General features: G+C 35.6%; 3 protein-coding genes and 1 pseudogene across 5 annotated transcripts; 1 reads left to right on the plus strand and 3 right to left on the minus strand.

The window, feature by feature from the left end:
• Positions 1 to 1,532: 1,532 nt before the first annotated feature.
• LOC132173918 (disease resistance protein At4g27190 pseudogene) lies at positions 1,533 to 10,801 on the minus strand (annotated as a pseudogene). The gene is made up of 2 exons (XR_015911778.1): positions 10,336 to 10,801; positions 1,533 to 4,494 (listed from the first exon to the last, which is right to left on the minus strand). The product of XR_015911778.1 is annotated as a disease resistance protein At4g27190 pseudogene (transcript).
• LOC148586691 (uncharacterized) lies at positions 7,463 to 9,328 on the minus strand. The gene is made up of 2 exons (XM_088515046.1): positions 8,171 to 9,328; positions 7,463 to 7,808 (listed from the first exon to the last, which is right to left on the minus strand). The coding sequence occupies exons 1-2, from the start codon at positions 9,258 to 9,260 to the stop codon at positions 7,774 to 7,776; spliced, it is 1,125 nt and encodes a 374-aa protein (XP_088371172.1). The 5' UTR covers positions 9,261 to 9,328; the 3' UTR covers positions 7,463 to 7,773.
• Positions 10,802 to 13,198: 2,397 nt separating the features above from the next.
• On the plus strand, positions 13,199 to 14,826 carry G18F (autophagy 18 F-like protein). Of its 2 annotated transcripts, none has more exons than XM_059585594.2 (4): positions 13,199 to 13,333; positions 13,436 to 13,592; positions 14,015 to 14,380; positions 14,548 to 14,826. In XM_059585594.2, the coding sequence occupies exons 2-3, from the start codon at positions 13,462 to 13,464 to the stop codon at positions 14,376 to 14,378; spliced, it is 495 nt and encodes a 164-aa protein (XP_059441577.1). In that variant the 5' UTR covers positions 13,199 to 13,333; positions 13,436 to 13,461; the 3' UTR covers positions 14,379 to 14,380; positions 14,548 to 14,826. The 2 variants fall into 2 exon arrangements, with proteins under 2 accessions (XP_059441577.1, XP_059441576.1); XM_059585593.2 differs by having other exon boundaries at positions 14,589 to 14,826.
• Positions 14,827 to 15,906: 1,080 nt separating this feature from the next.
• Positions 15,907 to 23,612, minus strand: LOC132173914 (disease resistance protein At4g27190). The gene is made up of 4 exons (XM_088514775.1): positions 23,472 to 23,612; positions 23,323 to 23,390; positions 20,246 to 20,336; positions 15,907 to 19,091 (listed from the first exon to the last, which is right to left on the minus strand). Exon 4 carries the CDS (start codon positions 19,087 to 19,089, stop codon positions 16,105 to 16,107), a length of 2,985 nt encoding a protein of 994 aa, XP_088370901.1. The 5' UTR covers positions 19,090 to 19,091; positions 20,246 to 20,336; positions 23,323 to 23,390; positions 23,472 to 23,612; the 3' UTR covers positions 15,907 to 16,104.
• Between the last annotated feature and the right edge of the window lie 859 nt (positions 23,613 to 24,471).

The raw sequence follows: 24,471 nt of genomic DNA on the forward strand, positions 1-24,471 counted from the left end.
CATGCATGATTGAACAAATATAACGAAAATGCCACGGCTTTGGCCATTCTTGCACCTACAGAGAAAGCCGCTAGAGTTGCCAGAAAACAAGAACCATGAAGTTTCGACTCATGCACACCCATGTGTGTTGTGTGGCAGTGTGGGCTGAGGGTATATAATGCTTTTGCATGCAAAATACTTCTCACTGCACAGAGTATGTTAGCCCTGCAATTTTGCAGGCTAAAAGTCTTTTTTTTTTTTTTTTTTTTTTTTTTTTAATATATTTAATACATTTTTAAAAAATAACATTTGAAAAATTTATGTTTTCAAATTACATTTAGGTAATACCATTTTAAAACTCATTTTATTAAACACTTCATTAATTAAATTTTTAAAAATTGTATTTTCAATATGGACGTTTAAAATCTCTATCTTTTTAACTCGCGCGTTTTAAAATCACAACACTTTGAGCGGTCGGTTTATAACTTTATTATGCCCTTCTCCTAAAATCATTTGCATGCGTTGTTTTGTTGATCCGGACTGTCCACTTTTCACTAATTTATTAATTTCAAGAGGAATATTGCTACAATTCTTTTTTAAAAAAAATTAAAAAATTTGCTACATAAATGATGCATCAGTGACACATTTTTTCAAAATAATAAATTACGTTGTGACACATCATTTGAAAAAAAAATTTAAAAAACCAAAAAAATAAAATAAAATTAGGAAGCGAAGCATTTCTCTTATTAAAACAGAGATTATAACCTTTAGCTTGGTCCAGATAGTCTTTATCTCTTGACCCTTTCTTTAATTTTTGAGGCATTATTTAAGGCCTTTGAGAGATGAGGAGATCGAGGTTAATTAAGAAATCAATCAGCATTTCATGAGTGTAGTGCATCTGCAAATATTGAGCTTCATTCTGAATTCTTTTTGTATTTTTATTTGGTCATATTTGGATTAATGTCCCTAACTCTTTCTTTTTTTGTTTGTTTGTTTGCAGCTTTGACTGAGTTAACATTATATTCCCTTTTTTCTCCTCAGGTGTGCAGATATTCTTTCATGCTCCTGTAGGGTACGTTCATTAACAGTTTTAATATAGTGGGTGGAAATTTAGAAAAATAGTGTGATGCAGAATTGTGAATACTATGCTGTTGGGGTTTCATCTACTGTTGACTTTTGTAAATAACATGTACCATATATTTTCAACAATCAGTTATGATATGATATGTAAATAATAGCGTCATGTAATAACTCTCTCTCAGTGTTTCTTTATTCTATATATTCAAGTTTATGCTCGAGTAACTGATTGTTGTAGATTCATATTTTGATTCTGCAATAATTATTTTAGTAAATTTCTTCCCGTTCTGTCATGGAGTTTCTAGATGCTTTTAAAGCAAGAGGTGCCGCAAAGAATTTCTTTTACGATGAGGATCATATTTGCAAGGAGTAAATTATCAGGATGACTAGAATAGTTTGAAACCAAACAATAAATGAATTAGAAAAAAGAAAACCAAACAACAAAATGTTATACACACTCATAGGCAGAAAAACAATATTGAACACAACAATCACAAAGAACTCTCAAGCACTGTACGATACAGCTCTCCCACTATCCATATTCACTACCTCTTGCCCAGGTTCTAAAATGCCTCAAATTGGATGAAAATAAGGCTGCAGACATGATTTGGTTGTGTCAGCATGCCACTTCAATGCGTTCCACCATTGTGAGCGTCCTTTTATTTCTTTTATGTTTTCTGCATTTTGGTCAGTAAGAGGCAGCTTTCTCACAAGATTGCACATGGACACATGAACCTGCTCTAGAAGCGGCCATGTCTCTTCTTCTCGGCAAAGAGTCGTTAATTTGGGAAGGCTCTCCAATTCCAATATTCGTAGGTTTGGAACAATAGGATCTGAAGTAATATTCATGGAATGATAACTAAAAAGCTCACCTAACTTATTACAGTACCGTACCTTGATTACTTCTAGATTTGGCAGGGCGTGAATGAAATAACCACATGAAAGAAGATATTTCATTTTAGAACACCACTCCACTTGTATTGATTTTAGTCTAAGAAATCTCAGCCCAAGATGGCCAAGCAGTTCTAAAATGCTTTCTCCGTAATTCAGGTCTCGAAGATAAAGTTCTTCTAGGTTTGGTAGTAGATCATAGTGGGTAGCACATCCTCCTCGCCACAGACTGATGCTACAGCTCTCAATAGAAAGAGATTTTAAACTAGCAAAGCAGCCAACACTATTAATGATCAAGTTTTCTAGCATATCACTTAGTCCAAAACAATTACCAAGGTTGAGAGAGCTTGCATTACTCAACAATGGCCCAATCCATTCTTCTGAACACAGGTCAAGACTCCTGATAGACAACGCCTTTTTTTCATGTCTAATTGGTAAGAATCCCCCCTTTGAGTCGACCAAAAAGTAGAATTGTCTTAATCTATCTATCCAAGAAAGATCTTCATAGCTGAAATATGGGATTTTGTCTAATCTGATGTAGAGGACAAGTAATCGCTCGAGGCATTTTAGCTCTTCAAAACATGCAATTCCCTTTTGTACATCTCTCTTCATAAAGAAACAATAACCACTGTGCGTCATATCCAGAACCTCTAAACAAGACAATCGAGGTATAATTCCAGCTTCAATAGTTTTTAGAGAGTGAGTGGAGGATAGGTTCAGTTGCTTCAAGTTGCTCAAGTTTTCTATCCCTCTTGGCAATTCTTTAATACGAGTGGCAGAGAGGTCAAGTACTTGAAGTCTACAAAGCCCTTCCAGTGGGGGTAATTCTTCAAGATAATTGCAACCCCCTAAAAGAAGAGCACGGAGTTCACCAAGTTGATGTAGAGAAATAGGCATTGAACGGATGCTAGTTTCACTCAAATTTATGACCCTAAGTGCTTCAAATCCTTGCAAGAATCTATTAGGAACATTGCTAATGAGACGATTACCTTGTAGTAGCAAAGTGGAGGCCTCTGAACATTGTACCACACAATCTGGCTCAAGCCAATTCCTGAACAAACAAGAGATTTACATCCATCCTCAAATGATGACGCAATCCATATAGCAACATCACGAACAACGTCATGCATCTTTACAGTGTCGTCATGAGCACCATCTTCCAACAAACAGGAATCCTTCAAATTTTCAATCAAATTAATTACTCTATTGAATGAGTCCTCATAGTTTTCTTTGTCATCTAGCAAACTTTCTGCCAACCAGCACTGTGCGAGTTCACTTATTGCAATTGAGAAGTCCTCAGGAAACAAAGAGCAATACAAGAAACAATATTTTATTTTATTACCTTCTAATGAGTCGTAACTCCATTTCAATGGCTTATAGATCTTATCCGCAATGTGTGGTGGACAAGACACTGATCTTTGCAATTCATTTAAGGCATGCTTCCATAGTTCGACCTTTTTCTTTTCTCTCATAGCAGCTCCCATGGTGACAAGGGCCAAAGGCAATCCACAACATTCTCTAGCAATTGCTTTTGCAAATGGTGAAATGTGTTCCAAACTCGCCACATGTCCTGCATTTTTACTAAACAATTGCCAAGATTCATCATCATTTAAAACAGCCACTTTAACTTGTCTATCGGTCATCATGTTCCTACAAACGTCCAAAAATCGAGTTGTCAATATGATCTTTGAACCCTTGTGATCTTCAGGCCAAGGGACACCCAAATAGTCCAAATCAATTTTCTCCCATACATCATCTAGAATGAGCAGAAATTTTTCCACCTTCTCAAGTTTTTCATAAAGTCGATTAGTCAATCTCTCTGTACTTTCTCCCATTATTGGTGGCAAATTCAATCTCTGAGCTATTTCTTTTTGGACTTTTTTCATGTCCAAATTTTTGGAAATAGCAACCCATATGATGATGCCAAAAGGCTGCATTGAAGAGATACTCTTGAGCTTATTGTTCAAGTTTATTACCAAAGTAGTCTTGCCTACCCCTCCCATTCCCCAAATACCGATCCTCTGGACTTCATCATCAGACAATAAAGCCATAATTTCGCCTAAAGTCTTTGATGGTGTTGTTTGATCTTGAATTGTAGGTCCAGGAATGCGCTCCACCGCTTTGGGCATTAGATGATTGACAGCCACAGCACCGGAATGTGACCTCCCATCTTCTAGGAGCCCTTGTATATCTTTGAGATTTTCTGTCACTTCCCTGCTTATTCTATACCATTTACTGCAATTTAAGGACAGTTGAGAGAGCCTTACTGCTTGAATCTGGTTGACTTTAAGCTGCAGCTCTTCAACCTTCTTAAGCCACTCTATGACTTGAGTTCTCACTACTATTTCTTCTTGCTTGGCTAATTCCGTTTCATTTTTGACTCCATCTCTCAGAGCAAGGAGGCGTTCCATCTTCTTTTTCAAAACATCGAGGTTTGATTGGAATTTGATAATGTTCTTCATCTTGGAATAGATATAGAGCGACAGAGAACCCGGCCAACTGCTACCACCACTTCACTAACAACCGCACCCACCATTTCCATGGCTACTGTTTTGCCAAAAATCACAGACAAAGAATTGTAGAAGAACACAAAGTGTTAGATAAAATTAAAAAAAAAAAAAAAATTAATTAATTGTAGGGAAATATTATATTTACTATCAAGAAAACAATGAAAACAAAGAGAAAAAACTAATTCTCTTATTCAATCAATGAATTGTGATTACATTGACCTGTTTATATACAAGATGATTAAGCTAACAAATCAGCAACTAACCTAACTGCTGTGATACACACGTGTATGAATATTAACTAACCAGCTGTTTATCTAAAACTGTAAAACTAACTAATAAATAGATTAGTTTAATACAGTTTGATACCCCCCCTCAAGTGGAATGTTCAGCAGGATGGAAAATATTGATGACATTCAACTTGGACAACATAGAATGAAAATCTGTGCGAGAGAGAGGCTTGGTGAGTAAGTCAGCCAGCTGATGCTTGGACTGAACATGCAGTGTGCGAATCAAACCAGTAGCAAGTTTTTCTCTCACAATGTGACAATCAATTTCGATGTGCTTGGTGCGTTCATGAAAAACAGGATTGGCAGCAATATGAATAGCTGCTTGACTATCACAAAAAACCAAAGCTGGTTGATGAAGTTGAAGCTGCAAATCTTTCAGTAAAGCATGTAACCAAGTAAGCTCACAAGTGACAGCAGCCATGGATCGATACTCTGCTTCAGCAGAGGATCTTGAGACCGTATGTTGCTTCTTGGATTTTCAAGAGATTAGAGAATCTCCTAGAAAAATACAAAACCCTGTGACTGATCTGCGACTATCAGGACATCCGGCCCAATCAGAATCACAAAATGCCTTCAAATGTAATTCTGAAGAAGCTGAGAAGAAAATGCCCTGTCCAGGAGAAGATTTAAGGTACCTAAGGACCTTGTGTGCAGCATCAAGATGAGGCTGACGAGGAGAATCCATGAACTGACTTAAGAGTTGCACAGAATATGATAAATCTGGCCTTGTAATTGTAAGATAAACCAGCTTTCCCACAAGCCTTCTGTAAGTGGTTGGATCAGAAATCAATTCACCTTGTTCTCTTGACAACTTGAAATTAGCTTCCATAGGAACAGAAGAGGGTTTGCATGCAAGCATTCCACAATCATCTAAAACTTCTAAGGCATATTTCCTTTGTGATAAGGAAATGCCCTTTGCACTTCTTGCAATTTCAAGCCCTAAGAAAAACTTCAATTCTCCAAGGTCTTTTAAACTAAAAGCAGAATTGAGAAATTGTGTAAGCTCTTTTATAGCTAGATTGTCATTACTTGCTATGACAATATCGTCTACATAGACAAGTAGAATAATAAAAGAGGTTTTCTTTACTTGAGTAAAAAGGGAGTAATCAGACATGGATTGAGTAAAACCATGCTGTATAAGAGTAGAAGAGAATTTAGAAAACCATTGTCTTGAGGCTTGTTTAAGACCATAAAGTGATTTCTTAAGCTTGCAAACTTTAGATGAATCTTTCAAACCAAAACCAGGAGGTAACTTCATAAAAATCTCCTCATCAAGGGAGCCATGCAGAAAAGCATTATTGACATCCAATTGATGAAGATGCCAATTATGAATTGCTGCTAAAGCTAGAAGACATCTCACTGTGGTTAATTTGGCAACTGGTGAAAATGTATCACTATAATCAAGACCTTCTCTTTGTGTATACCCTTTTGCAACCAAACGAGCTTTATACCTCTCAACTTCTCCATTGGCTCGATATTTGATTTTATAAACCCACTTGCAGCCTATAGGGTGCTTATCAGAAGGCAAATCAGTAATTTCCCAAGTATCATTTGCTTCAAGGGCATTGATTTCAGTTGCCATGGCCTCACGCTATTGAGGAGAAGATGCAGCTTGATGAAAAAACTGAGGTTCAATTTGGGATGAGACAGCCAAACTAAAGTGTTTGTAAGAATCAGAAAGCATATTGTAATCAAGGAAAGAATTGAGGGGAAAAGGAATACCTGAAACAGAAATATCACTCTTAGGATCAATTGAATTGGAAGATTGAGTAGCTAAGTTACAATGATACTGCTGCAAATATCCAGGTTTACATTTCTGCCGAGTAGACTTTCTAGAAGGAATAGAGGTAGGAACTGAAACACTGGGTAACTCAGGTAAAGAAACAATGGAATCAGGTAAAGGATCAATTGCAGAAGATGAAACAGGAGAAATAGAAGTTCTAGATAGACTTTCTGCTGCAGAAACAGGAATTGAACTAGTGGGAGTTGAAATATCAGACAAGGAATGTGGAATCACAAAGGAACCATCAGAATTGAAGTGATGAAGATAAGCAAAAGGAAAAACAGACTCATGAAAATGAACATCTCGAGATACAACCTGAGTTTTGGAAGTAAGATCATAAAGTTTATATCCCTTAATGCCATTAGGATATCCAATAAAAACACAAGGCTTTGCCCTAGCATCAAACTTATTTCTATTTCGATGTAAGGTAGAAACAAAACACAAACAACCAAACACCCTAAGATGATCATATGATGGAACTTTGGAAAACAGAAGCTCATAAGGAGACTTATTAGAAAGATTTGGAGTAGGAATTCTGTTGATAATGTGAGTGGCTGTTAAAACACAATCACCCCAAAATTTAAGAGGTAAATGAGCTTGAAAACGCAATGCTCGAGACACATTCAGCAAATGCTGATGTTTACGTTCCACAACAGCATTTTGTTGTGGAGTTTCAACATAGCTAAGTTGGTGGATTATTCCATGGGAGTTGAAGAAATCATGCATGGAAAACTCAGTGCCATTGTCAGATCGAATTGTTTTGATTTTGACCTTGAATTGAGTAAGAACTAAATTGTAAAAGATTTGAATGATATTGCTAGTTTGAGATTTAGAATGAAGTAAGTAAACCCATGTATATCTGGAAAAATCATCAACTAAGGTAAGAAAATAGTGACTTCCATTTATTGATGAAACAGCAAAAGGTCCCCACAAATCACAATGGACCAATTCAAAAACAGAACATGAACTTGAGGTACTAATAGGAAATGAAAGCCTACGTTGCTTAGCTAAGGGACAAACAGTACAAATGGTAGGAGAATTACATGGTATGGCAGGGATAGAATCATGTAAAAGTTTGATTCTGGAATTGGAAATGTGACCCAACCTAAAATGCCAAACATCAGCAATTGAATTTTTAAAAGGGCTTAAAGCAGAAACATTAGCTCTAGGTGGAATGAAAGTCTGGGCAGCAGGTGAATGTCTCCTTGATGTAGGCAGCAATAGATGAAACAAGCCACTCTTCTCTTTACCCAAGCCAATCGTCCTCCAAGTGAGTAAGTTCTGTATGAAACAATGTCCAGAAAGAAAAATAATGCAGCAATGAACATTGTGAAGAAGTTTACTAACAGAAATGAGGTTGAATGAAAAAGATGGAACACACAAGACATTAGTGAGAATGAAAGAGTCAGAAATTTTGACAGTCCCTATGTGAGTGACTTCAACAAACTGACCATTAGGCAACTTAACATTTCTAGACACTTTTGCAGTAATAGAAGTGAAAAATGATATGGAACTAACCATATGATCTGTAGCCCCTGTGTCTATAATCCAAACAGAAGTTTGAACATGCATTTGTGAATGCACAGGTGAAAAAACAGAATATTGTTGGTTCAAAGAACTACAATATGAAGATGAAATATTACCTGCCATGTTGGAAAACAAATGATCTTGAGTAGATGAAGCAGGACCTACATGATTGGCATAACTCACATCATGATTCTGATTTTCTTGTGGTTTGATCAGATCAAGCAACTGACGACACTGATCAGGAGTAATATGCAGTATAGGTTCTGCATGAGATGTTTCTTGAACTTGATTAGCGGAGCTAGCTGAGTAATGAATTTGGCTTCTTGGTTTGTAACCCGGTGGATAACCATGTAACTTGTAACACTTGTCAATTGTGTGGCCAGAGAAACCACAATGAGTACAAGTGAGGCGTTCCCTGCGGTTATATGGCTTAGAGAAACGAGATGGAGGTTTAGGAATGGCTTTGGAAATCAAAGCAGTAGGCTCAGAATACAAAGGAGTGGTACGAGAGAAGGCAACCAAACGTTGTCTTTCTTCTTGAAGAACCATAGCAAAAATTTTATTAATGGATGGAAGAGGATCAATCAGAAGGATTTGACCTCGAACATTGGAAAAAGAATCGTTTAATCCCATGAGAAACTGAAAAATATATTCTTGAGAATGAAAATCAAGAAGAAGTTTCAAACCACCACAAGTACAAGTAGAAGGAGGACGAAAGCTAGAGAGTTCATCCCACAAACTCTTAAGCTGAGTAAAATATGTACTTACAGAATTTGTACCTTGCTGGAGAGAGGATAATGATCTCTTCAATTCAAATACTCGTGGTCCATTGCTGTGATTAAATCTCTCAGTCAGATCACTCCAAACAACAGATGCAGTATTGAGAAAAAGGACACTGTTTGCAATCTCTCGGGAAACAGAGTTTAGTAACCATGACAAAACCATATTATTGCAACGCACCCAAGAATGTAGGTTAGGATCACCTACAGATGGTTTGGGAAGACTTCCATCCACAAAACCAAACTTGTTCTTGGCCACCAGCGCCATATCCATTGATCGTTTCCATGTGACAAAGTTGTCACCATTCAATTGTTGAGAAACAAGAACAGTTCCAGGACTGTCTGCATGGTGAAGAAAATATGGACTTTCTACAGAAGTCTCATGAGGGGCTGCAGATGGTGCAGAAACCAAAATATCATCACCCATTACAGGAGATTGTTTGAGAGAAAAGAAAAAATGAAAAACAGAGAAAAAGCTTTGAAGGAAGTTTAATGGCGGAAGAATTGAAAAACAGAGGAAGGCAGGAACTCTCACTGCTCTGATACCATAACAAGAAAACAATGAAAACAAAGAGAAAAAACTAATTCTCTTATTCAATCAATGAATTGTGATTACATTGACCTGTTTATATACAAGATGATTAAGCTAACAAATCAGCAACTAACCTAACTGCTGTGATACACACGTGTATGAATATTAACTAACCAGCTGTTTATCTAAAACTGTAAAACTAACTAATAAATAGATTAGTTTAATACAGTTTGATATTTACTCCTTGAGAAATGCGACATATCAATTTAGTTTAGTCCCTGGTTTCTAAATCTAAAATGAAATATTTAAGGTTTTCAGGAGTTTCAATTAAATTCTTTCTTCTTACCAAAACAAACTTCTTAGCTAGCTAGTGTTTTCGTTCAATTTTTTATTTTTATTTTACTAAGGGTAGTTTTGTCATTGGGGAACATTGACAATATTTTGATAGTTTGAAATGACATTGTCATAATTGAAAGTTTTGAGAGACATTGTCAATTTTTTTTTTTTTTTTGGTCTTGAGACATATTGTCAATTGGGTACGTAGACTTTAATTACTATAAAAAAATTACATGAAAATTTAAACAATGATAAGAGTCCTCTTTCTAACATTACTCCACCGCCTCGCCTCAGCTTAATTGGTGATCTTGGATGTTGATTGGGTCAAAGTTTTAAACTAAACACTATAAACTAATATCAGCAGCTGCACTATAAAGTTTATAAACTAATTAACTTTCAAAGCGTCTTAAACTAAGATCCAAACTTAGCTTTCATCAAACTAAAAACTATAAAATAAAACATAACATCCAAAATATTTGTTTATCTTCCTCACTTTTCTAAGCAACCAAATACAAGATCAAATATGAACAAGACCCAAATAAAGGAAAACCAGAAAACTATGAACAAAAAAGCTCAACAGAAAGTCAAACAAAATCAAACAAAAAATATATATATGAAGGTGCTAGTCGAGTACCTCTTGATATCAGGGGGGGACTGTGGTAGAGCCGATCATCTCAGCGAGAGAGATGAAGGCCGAGGATAAATTGAGAAACCCTTAACCCTTAAGTTATGAAGAGATAACTATCTTCTATGGGAGGCTCAGCCTACTTGAAAGGCCAACATCAATTTGGCTTTGTCCATGGCTCATGGCTACACTCCAAGTCCAGTCCCTCTCAATTTCTGGCTATATATTGAAGAAGCACATTATTGACTTGACAATTCTCATTATGCTTTGACCCCAGTAGCACCCTTTTAGTTACCGCTTCGGTCCAGGGACACAACATAAATGTTTTCAAAGTAATGCCTGGACCCCCCGGAAGCTCTTCTGCTTGTGACATTGGTGCATCTTATGTACATCTTTCCGTTGTTAGCAGAATAAGGAATGGAAATAATGGATGGAGAGGCACTGTAAGTGGTGCTGCAGCTGCTGCAACAGGCAGGATGAGTTCCCTTTCTGGGGATATCGCTGCATCTTTCCACAATTGTAGAGGCAATGCTTTATATGCGGATTGCCACTCTTTGAAGGCAAAGTATCACCTTTTGGTCTTTTCTCCTTCTGGTTGTATGATACAATATGTGTTGCGAACACCGAATTTTCTAGATCCAACAGTTCTGGTGTCTGGATTAAGCGCTGCTCCTGATTCAACTCCAGAATGTGACGCAAGATTAGTCGTTGAGGCTATCCAGAAGTGGAATATCTGTCAGAAACAAAACCGAAGAGAGAGAGAAGATAATCTTGACATATATGGTGAGAATGGAAATTCAGACAGCAATAAAATATAACCTAAAGGAGTGAAAAAGGGAAATTCAGGCAGGGAGATCCTCTGTCTCCTTATTGGTTTGTTTTAGCTATGGAAGTTTTTTCTAAAATTATGGCTGCCCATACTGGAGTTGATTCAGGTTTCAAGTTCCATCCTAATTGTCTGAAGATGAAGCTTACTCATCTGTGTTTTGCAGATGATTTGCTTATTTTTTCTGAAGCTAGTGTGAGTTCCGTAAAGGTCATTAAAGCTGCTTTAGTTGAGTTTGAGGAGCTGTCTGGCTTGAAGGCAAACCCTTCAAAGAGCTCCTTTTATTGTTCTGGAATTTCAGATAGGGTCAAGAACAAGTTATTGACTGATTTGCAGATGAAGGAGGGTAATCTTCCAGTGAGATATCTTGGTGTCCCCCTGATTTCTTCTAGACTTTCTTCTGCAGATTGTGGAGTGCTTTTGGATAGAATTACTGATCTCATTGACTCTTGGTTATCAAGGAAACTCTCTTATGTAGGAAGACTTCAATTGATCTCTTCTATTTTGTATAGCCTGCAAGTTTATTGGACAGGTATTTTTATTCTCCCTAAGTGTATTATAAAGTCTATTGAGCAGAAGTTTAATAGATTTTTGTGGAATGGGAAAGATGTTGAGGCTGCAAAGGCTAAAGTGGCTTGGTCAGAAGTTTGTTTCCCCAAAAAGGAGGGTGGTTTGGGTTTGAAGAGGCTTGAAGTATGGAATCAGACCTCTATGCTTAGGCACATATGGAGTATCTTTGCTAGATCTGGCTCTCTTTGGGTGGCTTGGGTTAAAAATAATTTTCTAAAGTAAAAGAGCTTTTGGAGTGTTGTTATCCCCCAAAATTGTTCTTGGTGTTGGAGAAAGCTACTCAATTTAAGGGATATTGCTAAAAAGTTTTTGAGGTTTGAGGTTGGAAATAGGGAGAATATTTACCTCTGGTTGGATCTTTGGCATCCTGCTGAAATCTTAATTGAGAAATATGGCTATAGAGCTGTTTATGATGCTCAAAGTAGGGAGGAGGCCAAACTTTCTTCTGTTATCCACAATGGAAGTTGGTTTTGGAAGCCTGCTAGATCTGATGATTTAGTGGACATACAAGCTAGTCTTTTAGAAATCAGTTTGTGGCCTATTGATAAGCCTATTTGGACTGCTTCTAGGAAAGGTGTTTTTGTTAGTTCAGATACTTGGGAGGCTCTTAGGGAGAAAAAGGAGCAGATTACTTGGTGGAAGTTGGTTTGGTTCCCCTTTGCTATTCCTAAGCATGATTTCATTTTGTGGCTTGCTATGAAAGGAAGGCTGGTTACGGGAGATAGATTGTTGACTTGGGGTTATAATGGAGATGTCAATTGTGTTTTCTGCAGGAACCAGTTAGAAAGCCGTGATCATCTCTTTTTTGAATGCAGTTTCAGCTATAGACTTTGGAAGTTCTGTATGTTTAGATGCAGAGTGGATAATGTTCCTATAGTGTGGGAGGATATCTTGCAATTGGGATTGAATGATTGGGGCTGCAAGTCTCTCAAAGCTATGCTCTGCAGATTAGTTTTGGGATCTGTAGTTTATAATATATGGTGCACTCGAAATGAGATCAAACATGCAGGTCATCCAAAAACAGAGGAGCAATTGCTGAAGAAAATTTTGTGGGAAATCCGAACCAGAGTAGTTGGGAAAGGAAGGTTTCCAAAAAATAAGGAGAACCTTGTGTTTTGCTCTTTGTGGAATCTTTCTGCAGAAGTGCTTTGCTGATCAGGCTGTGGTTGTGGCCTGCTGGTTTTGTTTTGTTTTTAATTTCCTGATAGTCTTATGGGATATAGCCTCTGTGAGGCTTTGCTTCTAGGCCTTCTGTAGGGTATGTTTTTAGTGATACTTTGAGTTTGGGGATTTGTTTTGTTGGTTTTGGTGGTTTCTTTTTCTGCAGTTTGTTCTGCAGTTTGTTTCTGGTTTAGTTTGGTTGGTTTGCCTTTGTGAGGTTGTGCTAGCTGGTGGCTTGTAATTGGTGCTTTGGTGTTTTTGGTTTTGAGCTTTTAATGAAGTTGCTTATTCATCTAAAAAAAAAAGAATAAGGGAAATAGCATCTATCCTGAAGCTGGAGGTACATTCATGAAAGCAAAGATCAGTCCTGAGGAGAAACATCATTTATATATCTCAGAAGCTGAACTACAGATGCATCAAGCACGGACTCCGTTGTGGGCAAAACCTGAGGTATATATTTGTTCTACTGGAATGAAATATGTCTTGTGTTAATTATGCGTGCATTTTCTTTGATATTTGAAATGTCCATTGTTCTTGTACATTTGCTTTCAGATATACTTTCAGTGGAAGCCACGAATATGGATGAAACAAATGCTGCTTGGGGGGAAATTGAAATCGAAAGAATTCCAACTCGCATGATTGAAGCAAGGTCAAGAGGCTTGGTTCCAGTTTTTGACTATCTTCCGATTCCCAAAATACAACAAACAAGGTGAACTAAGTTTTTGAGTCCATTTATTTTACTTATTTCTGGAGATGCAACTGTTACTTAAATAACAGTGTTTTCTTCCATTATGTTTTAGGATGTATGGAGACCTGTTTCTTCCTTTTATTTACTGAAGAACACTATCTTAGATAAAGCTTGATATTTGTTGATTATATGTTTTGTTTGATGTGCTACTAGCTGTGGCTTAAATAGTACTACTTCCTCTTATCAGAATGGATGGAGTTTGAGTTCGTGGGTCTAACATCTACTGGATGGGTTTGCAACCTATCAATCAAATAAAATTATATGTTTTGCTTAATGTGCATCTGTAATGACTCTTGCTGTTTCCCTTGTATATAGTTTTTTTTTTTTTTTTGTGCACAATAGTGAGGGTCTTATTGTGCAGTACTATTTCCCTTGTCATTCAGGAACCCTGCTCTAGATAGCAATATCAATGGGCAACTTCAGCATCAGAGGTCTGGGCTTTCTGCTAACAGGAGGCTTTCAGGTGGGAGCAGCTCTGGCTCTCTTGACTCTATGACTGATGGTGGTGCTCCAGTGGTAGAATTTCACAATGGCATTGAAGAAACTGAATCTGATGGTTCTCAAATGCCAGTAGAAACCAAGGGCTTTGTATTTAATAACGACAGCCCAAAAACAAAGGCTCGGCTTGAGATTGTAAATAATAGAGAGAGCTTAAAAATGGAGGCTCAACTCAAGTTTGTAAATAGTAACAAGGCAGGCCTGAAAATGGAGAATCATTTTGAAGATGAAGGTGGTGAGTTTGATTAGAGGTATGTTTCTTTGAGAGGTGGGGAGAGGTTAAGAAATCAATCAGCATTTCTTGAGTGTAGTGCATTTGCAAATATTGTGCTTCATTCTGAATTCTTTTTGTATTTTTATTTGGTCATATTTGGATTAATGTCCCTAACTCTTTCTTTTTTTGTTTGTTTGTTTGCAGCTTTGACTGAGTTAACATTATATTCCCTTTTTTCTCCTCAGGTGTGCAGATATTCTTTCATTCTCCTGTGGGGTAATCATTAACAGTCTTAATATAGTGGGTGGAAATTTAGAAAATAGTGTGATGTAGAATTGTGAATACTATGCTGTTGGGGTTTCATCTACTGTTGACTTTTGTAAATAAAACGTACAATATATTTTCAATAATCAGTTATGATATGTAAATAATAGCATCATGTAATAACTCTCTCTCTCTTTCTTTATTCTATTAATTCAAATTTATTCTCCTATCTCTCTTCCCATTTTGTTGAGGCGAAATGCTCAAGAGTAATTGATTGTTGTAGATTAATATTTTGTGTGGCTTTGCTTATACAATATCTTAGCCATGTTATCGAACTAAAGCTATGGAATCAAACATAATGATCCAAAATGGTAATTTATCTTCATTGTTTTTCTAAGCAACCAAACACTATCAGATCCGAACAAAATATGAACAAAACCCAAATAAAGGAAAACCAGAAAACTATGAACAAAAGCTCACCAGAAAATCAAACAAAAAATATATATATATCAAGGTGTCGATCGAGTAACTCTTGATATCAAGGGAGGACTGCGGAGGAGCTGAGCATCGGTAGCGGAGAAATTGAGAGACCCTTAAGAAAATGAGAGCATGTACATAATTTACATACATTGCTTTGGGGCTTAATGAAAGCATAGACGGAGTCTTCTAAGACGCGTTGAAAGTTATTTGGCTAGCTAAGACGCTTTGAAAGTTATTTCACAAAACATGATCGAACAAATATAACGAAAATGCCACGGCATTTGCCATTTTAAAGCTGCATTTGCAAATATTGAGCTTCATTCTACTTTCTTTTTGTAGAATGAAGCTCAATATTTGATATCCCAGTGAGTGTAGAAAATAGAAATAAGATTTTTGCACCATTAAATGGTTTATCCAATTCTTTGACATATGTCTCTTTCCACCCTCTTCTTATCTTGCCGTGCCATATTGTATCTAGAAAAGAATCCCACCAGTACCAGTGAGGGGAATGAAATGCAATTATGTACACATGTTTTTGCATTCAACCCAATTTATAGTAGTCGAACTATGTAAATATTTGAGTTTTTTTAGGACATAAATTTCTTACAACCTAATTTATAGGAAATTTATGTCGTTTTTTCTTAGAACTACCAAAATTATTATAGTTCAAAATGAACTTATAAACTTTTTTTATTTTTTGATAGCAATTAGTTAATTGAGTGAGGGGAATGAAATTAATTACTAATAATCTTTTATAGGCTTTTTGAGTAAATTATAATAAAAAAAACTCGTGAATAGAGGGGGTTATATCATGAAAAGCATAAATATACGACAATTCTCACAGACAAGCCAAACAATAAATTATTATACACTCAAACATAATACAAACTCAAATGCACAAAAGAAAAGAAAAGAAAAAAAAAATGGAACACCTCACCCACTCACAACTTTCAAAGCACTATACGATACTTCTCCCACTATCCCACACGCTCCTTGCCTGGTTTCTGAAATGCCTCCTCAAATTGGATGGAAATACGGCATCAAACTTGATTGGGTTGTGTCAGCATGCCACTTCAATGTGTTCCACCATTGAGATTCTCCTTTTATTTCTTTCATGTTTTCTGCATTTTGGTCAGTAAGAGGCAGCTTCCCAACAAGATTGCACTCGACCACGTGAACCTGCTCTAGATGCGGCCATATCTCTTCGTCTTGGCAAAGAGTCCTTAATTCAGGAAGGCACTTCAATTCCAATATCCGTAGGCTTGGAACAACAGGATCTGGAGCAATATTTTGCACGGAATCATAAATAAAGAGCTCACCTAACTTGTCACAGTACTGTACCTTGAGTACTTCTAGCTTTGGCAGGGCGTGAATGAAGTGACCACAAGAAAAAAGATATTCCATTTTAGAACAATACTCCACACTTATTTTTTTTAGTTCAAGAAATCTCGACCCAAGATGGCCAAGCACTTCCAAAATGCTTTTTCCGTAATTCAGGCGTCGGAGACAAAGTTCTTCTAGGTTTGGTAGTAGATCATGTTGGGCTACACATCCTCCTTGCCATACACCGCCGCTACAACTCTGAATAGTAAGAGATTTTAAACCAGCAAAGCAGACAACACTCTTGATGACCAAGTCTTCTAGCATATCACCCAGTCCCGTACAATGATCTAACCTGAGATCATTTGCAGTACTAAACAATGGCCCAATCAGTACTTCTTCTGAAGGAAGATTAAACGACTTGATAGTCACCTCCCTTTTTCCACGTCTACGCGGCAACAAAATGTGGTAAAGAGCGTCCACGTGTCCAAATACATTAATCCGGGTGCGTTCGTCGATGAAAAAGTGGAATTGTCTTAATCTATTTATAAAGGAAAGATCTTCATTGCTAAAATTTGGGATTCTATTCAAGTTGATGTGGAGGACGCATAATCGCTCAATGCATTTTAGCTCTTCAAAACATGCCATGTACTCCGGTACATCTCCCTTCATCCTGAAACAATAAACACTGCCTGTCATGTCCAAAACCTCTAAACAAGACAACTGAGATATAATTCCACCTTGAATGGATTTTAGGTAGCGAGTGTAGGATAGGTTTAGTTGCTTCAAGCTGTTCAAGTTTTCCATCCCTCTTGGCAATTCTTTGATACAAGTGAGAGAGAGGTCTAGCACTTGAAGTCTACAAAACCCTTCGAGTGGGGGTAATTTTTTAAGATTGCGACAATCCCTTAAGAGGAGGGCACGAAGTTCACCAAGTTGAAGTAGAGAAAGAGGCAATGAGTTGATGTATGTTCCACTCATATTCAGGACCTTGAGTGATTCAAATCCTTGTAGGAATTTCTCAGGAACCATGTCAAGATCTCGATTACCTTGTAGTATTAAAGTAGAGGCATTTGAACATTGTAACACACGATCTGGCAACCTTACTATCTTGTTATTCATAAATGAAACTCTTTTGAGAGAATTATCAGATAACTCAACATCTGATATCTCGCTTAAGCCCATTCCTGAATGAATTAGGGATTTACATCCATCCTCAGAGGAAGATGCAATCCATATAGCAACATCACGAATAACGTCATGCATCTTTACAGTGTCCTCGTGGGCACCATCTTCCAGCAAACAAGAGTATTTCAGATTTTCAATCAAATTAATTACTCCATCGAATGAATCTTCATAGTTTTCTTGCTCATCTAGCAAACCTTCTGCCAACCAGCATTGTGCAAGTTCACTTATTGCAATTGAGAAGTCCTCAGGAAACAAAGAGCAAAACAAGAAACAATGTTTCATTTGTTTACCTTCTAATGAGTCGTAAGTATACTTCAATTTCGTATAGATTTTCTTGATGTGTGATGGACAAGATACTGGTCTTTGCAATTCATTTAAGGCATGCCTCCATTGTTCGACCTTTGTCTTTTTATTCATAGCAACTCCCATGGCGACGAGGGCCAAAGGCAATCCGCAACATTCTCTAACAATTGCTTCCGCAGATGGTTTAATGTGTTCTAAACTGGCCACACTCCCTGCATTTCTACTGAACAATTGCCAAGATTCTTCTGCATTTAAAACAGCCACTTTAACATCATCAACTGTGCTCATGTGCCTACAAACGTCAAAAGATCGAGTTGTCAATAAGATCTTAGAACCCTTATGATCTTCAGGCTGTGGGACACCCAATTTGTCTAAATCAATTTTCTCCCACACATCATCTAGAATGAGCAGAAATTTTCTTTCCTTCTGAAGTCTTTGATAAAGTTGAATAGCTATTTGCTCCGGGCTTTCTTCCATTTTCACCTCCAAATTCAATCTTTTAGCTATTCGAGTTTGGACATTTTTCATGTCCAAATCCTTGGAAACAGTAACCCATATGACGATGCCAAAAGACTCCATTGAAGAAATATTGTTGAGGTTATTGTTCAAGGTTCTTACCAAAGTGGTCTTGCCCACTCCTCCCAAACCCCAAATACCGAGCCTCCGGACTTTATCATCAGACAACTTAGTCCTAATTTCGGTTAAAGTCTTTGAAGATGTTGTTTGATGATCTTGAATTGTTGGTCCAGGAATGTGCTCCACTGCTTTGGGCCTTGGATGATTGAAAGCCACACCATCTGCAGAGTGTGAAATCCCTGCTTTTCGGAGCTCTTCTATATCTTTGAGCTTTTCTGCCACTTTCCTGCTTATGCTATACCGTTTAATGCAATTCAAGGACCTTGGAGAAAGCTTTACATCTTGAATTTTATTGACTTCAACCTCAAGCTTTTGAACGTCATCAAGCCACTTTGTAACTAGAGGTTTCACCTCTTTTCCATCGTTCTCTGCTAATTCAGTTTCAATTTTCACTCCATCTTTGACAGCCAAGAGATCTTCCATCTTCTCTTTCAAACCATCAAGGTTTGATTGGAATTTGACAATGTCCTTGATCATAGAATAGATAAAGGTACAAAGAACTCGACCAGTTGGTACCACTACTTCACTAGCAATTGTAGTCGCCACTTGATCCATGCCTGCGATTTTGCTATGTGAGATGCCACAAGCTTAAAAAATGTACAGCCAAAGAACTGCAGAAGAACACAAAGTGTTGAATAAAAAATATTTCATTTTTTTTTGGGAAATATTCTATTTACTTCGTCAGTAAATGCATCATTTCATCAATTTAGTCCCTACGTTTCTAAATCACAAATTTAAATCCTTACGTTTGTTTTTTACTCGTTCCTCCTGTTTTCGTCCAATTTAATAATGCCCGTTAATCCGGTCAACATTTTTTCCATATCACTTTTAAATAATGATTTCTTATTTTATTTAAAAAATTTATTTTATTAAAATTATATATATATATATATATATATATATATATATATATATATATATATATGATCTTGGCTTTCATGTAAAATTAGTCCATACAATTTTCTTGATTTACAATAAGCTCAATGTGATCATAATGTACTGCTAGATCTCTGAAATACTTGACGGATTTCATTAGTGTATCATATCAATGCCAATAAAATCATAACATGTGTCAGTAATAATTTTTTTTTTTTTTTTTTAATTTAATTGGCTTTAACATTGCACACTAATCAAATCCATAAAGTGTTTTTGACAAAATTTAACAACTAGGAGTAATGACAAATGTCATTTACAATTCTCTCACAATTTTCAACCGAGTTGACATGCTTTATCCACATTTATTTAGTATTTTTGGCCAAACTTAGTTGAGAATGTTGAAAGAATCCTAAATAGTATTTTTCAGGAGTAATTTGTTATTTATGTATATCTCATAAACCACTTCAGTTTTAAAGAGATACAAAAGAAACCTTAAAAGTACTTATAGAGTAGAGTATTACTCACTCCATAAAGTTTTCAGAACATTTTGATACGAGGAAACTTATTATAAATGGTGAGGACCGATTTTTTTTTTTTTTTTTTTTTTCTCAAAAAAAAAAAAAAAAACTAGAAAATCAAACATAAGATCCAAAATATTCATTTCTCTTCCTCATATATATATATATATATATATATATATATATATATAAGCAACCAAATATATACAATATCAGATTTAAACAAAACCCAAATAAAGGAAAACCTGAAAACTATGACCAAAAGCACACCAGAAAATCGAACAAAATATATATCAAGGTGCCGATCGACCGAGTACCTGTTGATATCAGGGGAGGAGTGGAGGACTGTGGTGGAGCCGATGGGCAGCGACAGTGTGTCGGTGGAAGAGATGGAGGCAGTGAGAAACCCTTAAGAAAATAAATGAGAGCACATTATTCACATACATTGGTTTGGGGCCATATATCTCATTTGGCTAAGACGCTTTATAGAAAGTTATTTCACGAAACATGATTGAACAAATATAACGAAAATGCCACGGCCTTTGCCATTCCTACAAATTAAGAAAGCCGCGCGCGCCGCTTGATCGAGTTGGTGAGCGTTGGTTAATATATTGAAAGCTACCCTCTTAACTTCTCTCCATTAATCCTTTCTATGACGCAGCTGTAAATCTCTCCAGAAAATAACAACATTTGAAGTTTCGAGTAAACCGTGTGTAGCAGTGTGGGCTGAGGTGCTGTTGCGTGCAAAACAGTCCTCACTAGCTATTAGGAGTCCCTTTGACCCTGTAAAATTTTGCAGGCTATGTTGTAGAATGGCGAAGTGAGTGGTAAATTCGAAAAAATATATATATTTATAATATATATTTTGCAGGCTAATGTTCTATAATATATATTTTACCCCAATACTACCAAAAAGATAAAAATACCTCTATAAATTTAAATAAATAAATAAAATAATAATTTTTATTTTTTTAAAAGGAAAATTTTAATTAAAAAAATTAAAAACGAAATATTTTTTATTTTTTATTTTTTTAAATATTAAAAAAAAATAACGAAAATATTTTATTTTAAAAAAAAACGATTTTTTTATATATATTTTTTAAAACGAAAATTTTGATTTAAAAAAAGAAAATTTTCAATCTTTATAAAAAAAATCGAAAATTTTAAATTTTTTCTTATAAAAATGATTTTTTTTTTTTAGTATTTTTATTTTACTAAGGATTGTTTCGTCATTGAAAGAACATTGACAATATTTTGATAGTCGGGGGGACATTGTCAATTTGTCACAATTAAAAGTTTAGACGGACATTATCAATTGAGTGGTAGTTGAAGGGTACGTGAACTTTACTCTAAAAAAATTAAATGAAAACTAAAACAACAAATATAAAGAAGGATAAGAGTTATCTTTCTAACATTACTCCACCACCTCTACTTAATCGGTGATGTTGGCTGTTGATTGGATCAAAGTTTTATACTAAACACTATAAACTAATACTATAAAGTTTATAAACTAATTTACTTTCAAAGCATCTTAAACTAAGATCCAATCTAATAAAAGTTGAGAATATGAACTACCTACGTATTAGATTGAGTCTAGCAAATCTGTTCTATAACTAAAGTTTAGACATGGGTTAGCGAATGTTGAAGTCATAGATAGGAGTTGATTGTAAGATTTTTTTTGTTTGTTTCTATGACGTTGTTGTTGTGCAAATTTATTTAACTCGCAAGTGCACGAATCGATTGTAGTTTAATGGATTGCAAGTGCAAGATCGATCCCACAGAGAATCGTATTCTTGAAAGAGCAATTTAAATATAAACTAATTAAATCCTAACCTAGTTCAAAAAAGGTTTTAAATTTTGATTTTTGAAACTAAAAGACAAACATAAACTAATTAAAATAAACTAAGAGATAAAATATTAAGGTTTGAGAATTCATACTCACCGAATCATAACATACTTCCATGTTTATCAATATTAATCTGAAGTTCTCACAATTAAAATCTTAGATATGTTTTACTATGCTTCAAACAATTAATCAAAATCATCCCATATATCCATTCATTGCACAAATCACAAGAAAAATTAAATATCAATTAAATCATCAAATGTATCCGTAAATCATAAAAGATATCAAATCTTAATTGAAACACCAAATGTATCCGTAGAACGAATTACAAAGGATATCCAATTATTTAGGCAAATAAAATCAATCAATCAATTATGTGAAATTATCTTAAATCATCAAGTGTATCTTTGAATTACAACAATATATCCAAGAATCATGCCACATATTGAAAAGAAGTAAAACAATTGAAATAATAAACCCAATAAAATCAGTTCTTCATCGGTGAGGCTTCATTCCCAATCTTAGTTAGGAATTTAGCTCCACATAAAAATAAAACCTAAATGTAAAGAAAACCTAAACTAGAAAGAGAAAAACTGTATAATTTTGCTATTTGAAATTCTATATCTTTTCTTGAATACAAAGAGATCTATTTATAGGCTTAGGGAACTCCTAGAAGCCTTATTAAACCTAAATAATTTGGAGGTCTATCTCTTAGTCAAAATAGAAGTCTGAAATCGGAATAGGATTCATCCAGATTTGTGAACTTTTATTGCGAGGTGATTTTAGCATAGTAACCGTCCGAATTAAGAAAATCCTATTTCACAATTAATTGTAGTATTTTGAGTTATCTTTCCAATGCCGCTAGAATCACTTCAATCTGACATTTGAGCAGAAAGTTATGATCAAAATACTGAGACATGTACATAATAAAAATTTGAATCCGATCCGAAATCTTATCAAATCTGATCTTTTAATCCGATTTAACATTTTTCTTGGATTTGGTTTAACTTAACCACATAATCTAGGTCTTTTCAAAATATGCTTTCTTCAAAATTTTGCATTTTTTCCTGTAGTTTTTCTTCGACGACTTACAAAATACTAAAAATACAAAACTAACACAAAACATTAAATAACGACACAATTAATGGATTAACTAATATAAATAGGGGTCCAAATATGGAATATTTGGCACTTATCAGTTATAATCTCATAGCTTTGGCTATAATTTATCAGAGCTTTATACTCTCTAATGTAAGAACTTTATGATCTTAATTTTTTTTTAATGATTGAATATGAAATATTTTCCTAAAAATAACTAAGATCCAAACTGATCGTGATCTTAGCTTTTATCAAACTAAAAGCTAAAAAGTAAAACATAACATCCAAAATATTTGTTTATTATCTTCCTAACTCTTCTAAACAACCAAATTAAATACAAGATCAGATCTGAACAAAACCCAAATAAAGGAAAAACCAGAAATATATATATATATATATATATATATATATATATATATATATATATATATTAAGGGGCCGATTGAGTACCTCTTGATATTAAGGGGGGCTGTGGTAGAGCAGATGGTCAGCGAGAGAGATGGAGGCCGGAGGATAAACTGAGAAACCCTTAAGAAAATGAGAGCACAATAACTATATATATATATATATATATATATATTAAGGGGCCGATTGAGTACCTCTTGATATTAAGGGGGGCTGTGGTAGAGCAGATGGTCAGCGAGAGAGATGGAGGCCGGAGGATAAACTGAGAAACCCTTAAGAAAATGAGAGCACAATAACTATTTCTGGGTCCCCCAACCTCAATCACTCAAGTCTTGCACTAGTCTCCTTTTCCATTTGTCTAAGACGCTTTAATCTTTATGAAAAGTGATTTGACCAAAGATGCATGATTGAACAAATATAACGAAAATGCCACGCCCTTTACCATTCTTTCACCTACGGAGAAAGCCGCCAGAGTGGGTGAAAATTTAGAAAATATATTTTCTAAATTTTGTTGACTATATAGTGTGATGCAGAATTGTGAATACTATGCTGTTGGGGTTTCATTTACTGTTGACTTTTGTAAATAACACGTACAATATATTTTCAATAATCAGTTATGTAAATAATAGCATCATGTAAGAACTCTCGCTCACTCTTTCTTTATTCTATATATTCATATTTAGTAAATGATTGTTATATATATATATATATATATATATATATATAACAATCATTTACTAAATATGAATATATAGAATAAAGAAAGAGTGAGCGAGAGTTCTTACATGATGCTATTATTTATATATATATATATAACAATCATTTACTAAATATGAATATATAGAATATATATATATCAAGTTTGAGGTGCCGATCGAGTACCTCTTAATATCAGGGGGGGACTGTAGTAGAGCCAATCGTCAGCGAGAGAGATAGAGGCCGAGGATAAATTGGGAAACCCTTAAGAAAATGAGAGCACAATAACTATATCTAAGGCTGGGCACAGGGCGGGGCGGGGATTAGACTTTTTTCCACCTGCCCCGCACCTTGCGGGTTCTGGGATTTCCAACCTGCCGCCCGAGCACAATGAGCAACATCCGCGCGGGTTCGGGCGCTGCAGGGTAGGGAAATCGTCTACGGGTTGTCCGGGTCGTGCGAGTTGTGCGGGTTGGGTTCTTTTCCTCCATTTTCGTC

The sequence above is a fragment of the Corylus avellana genome, chromosome 3, assembly GCF_965113065.1.
Source record: "Corylus avellana chromosome 3, dhCorAvel1.hap1.2, whole genome shotgun sequence".
Lineage (NCBI taxonomy): Eukaryota > Viridiplantae > Streptophyta > Magnoliopsida > Fagales > Betulaceae > Corylus > Corylus avellana.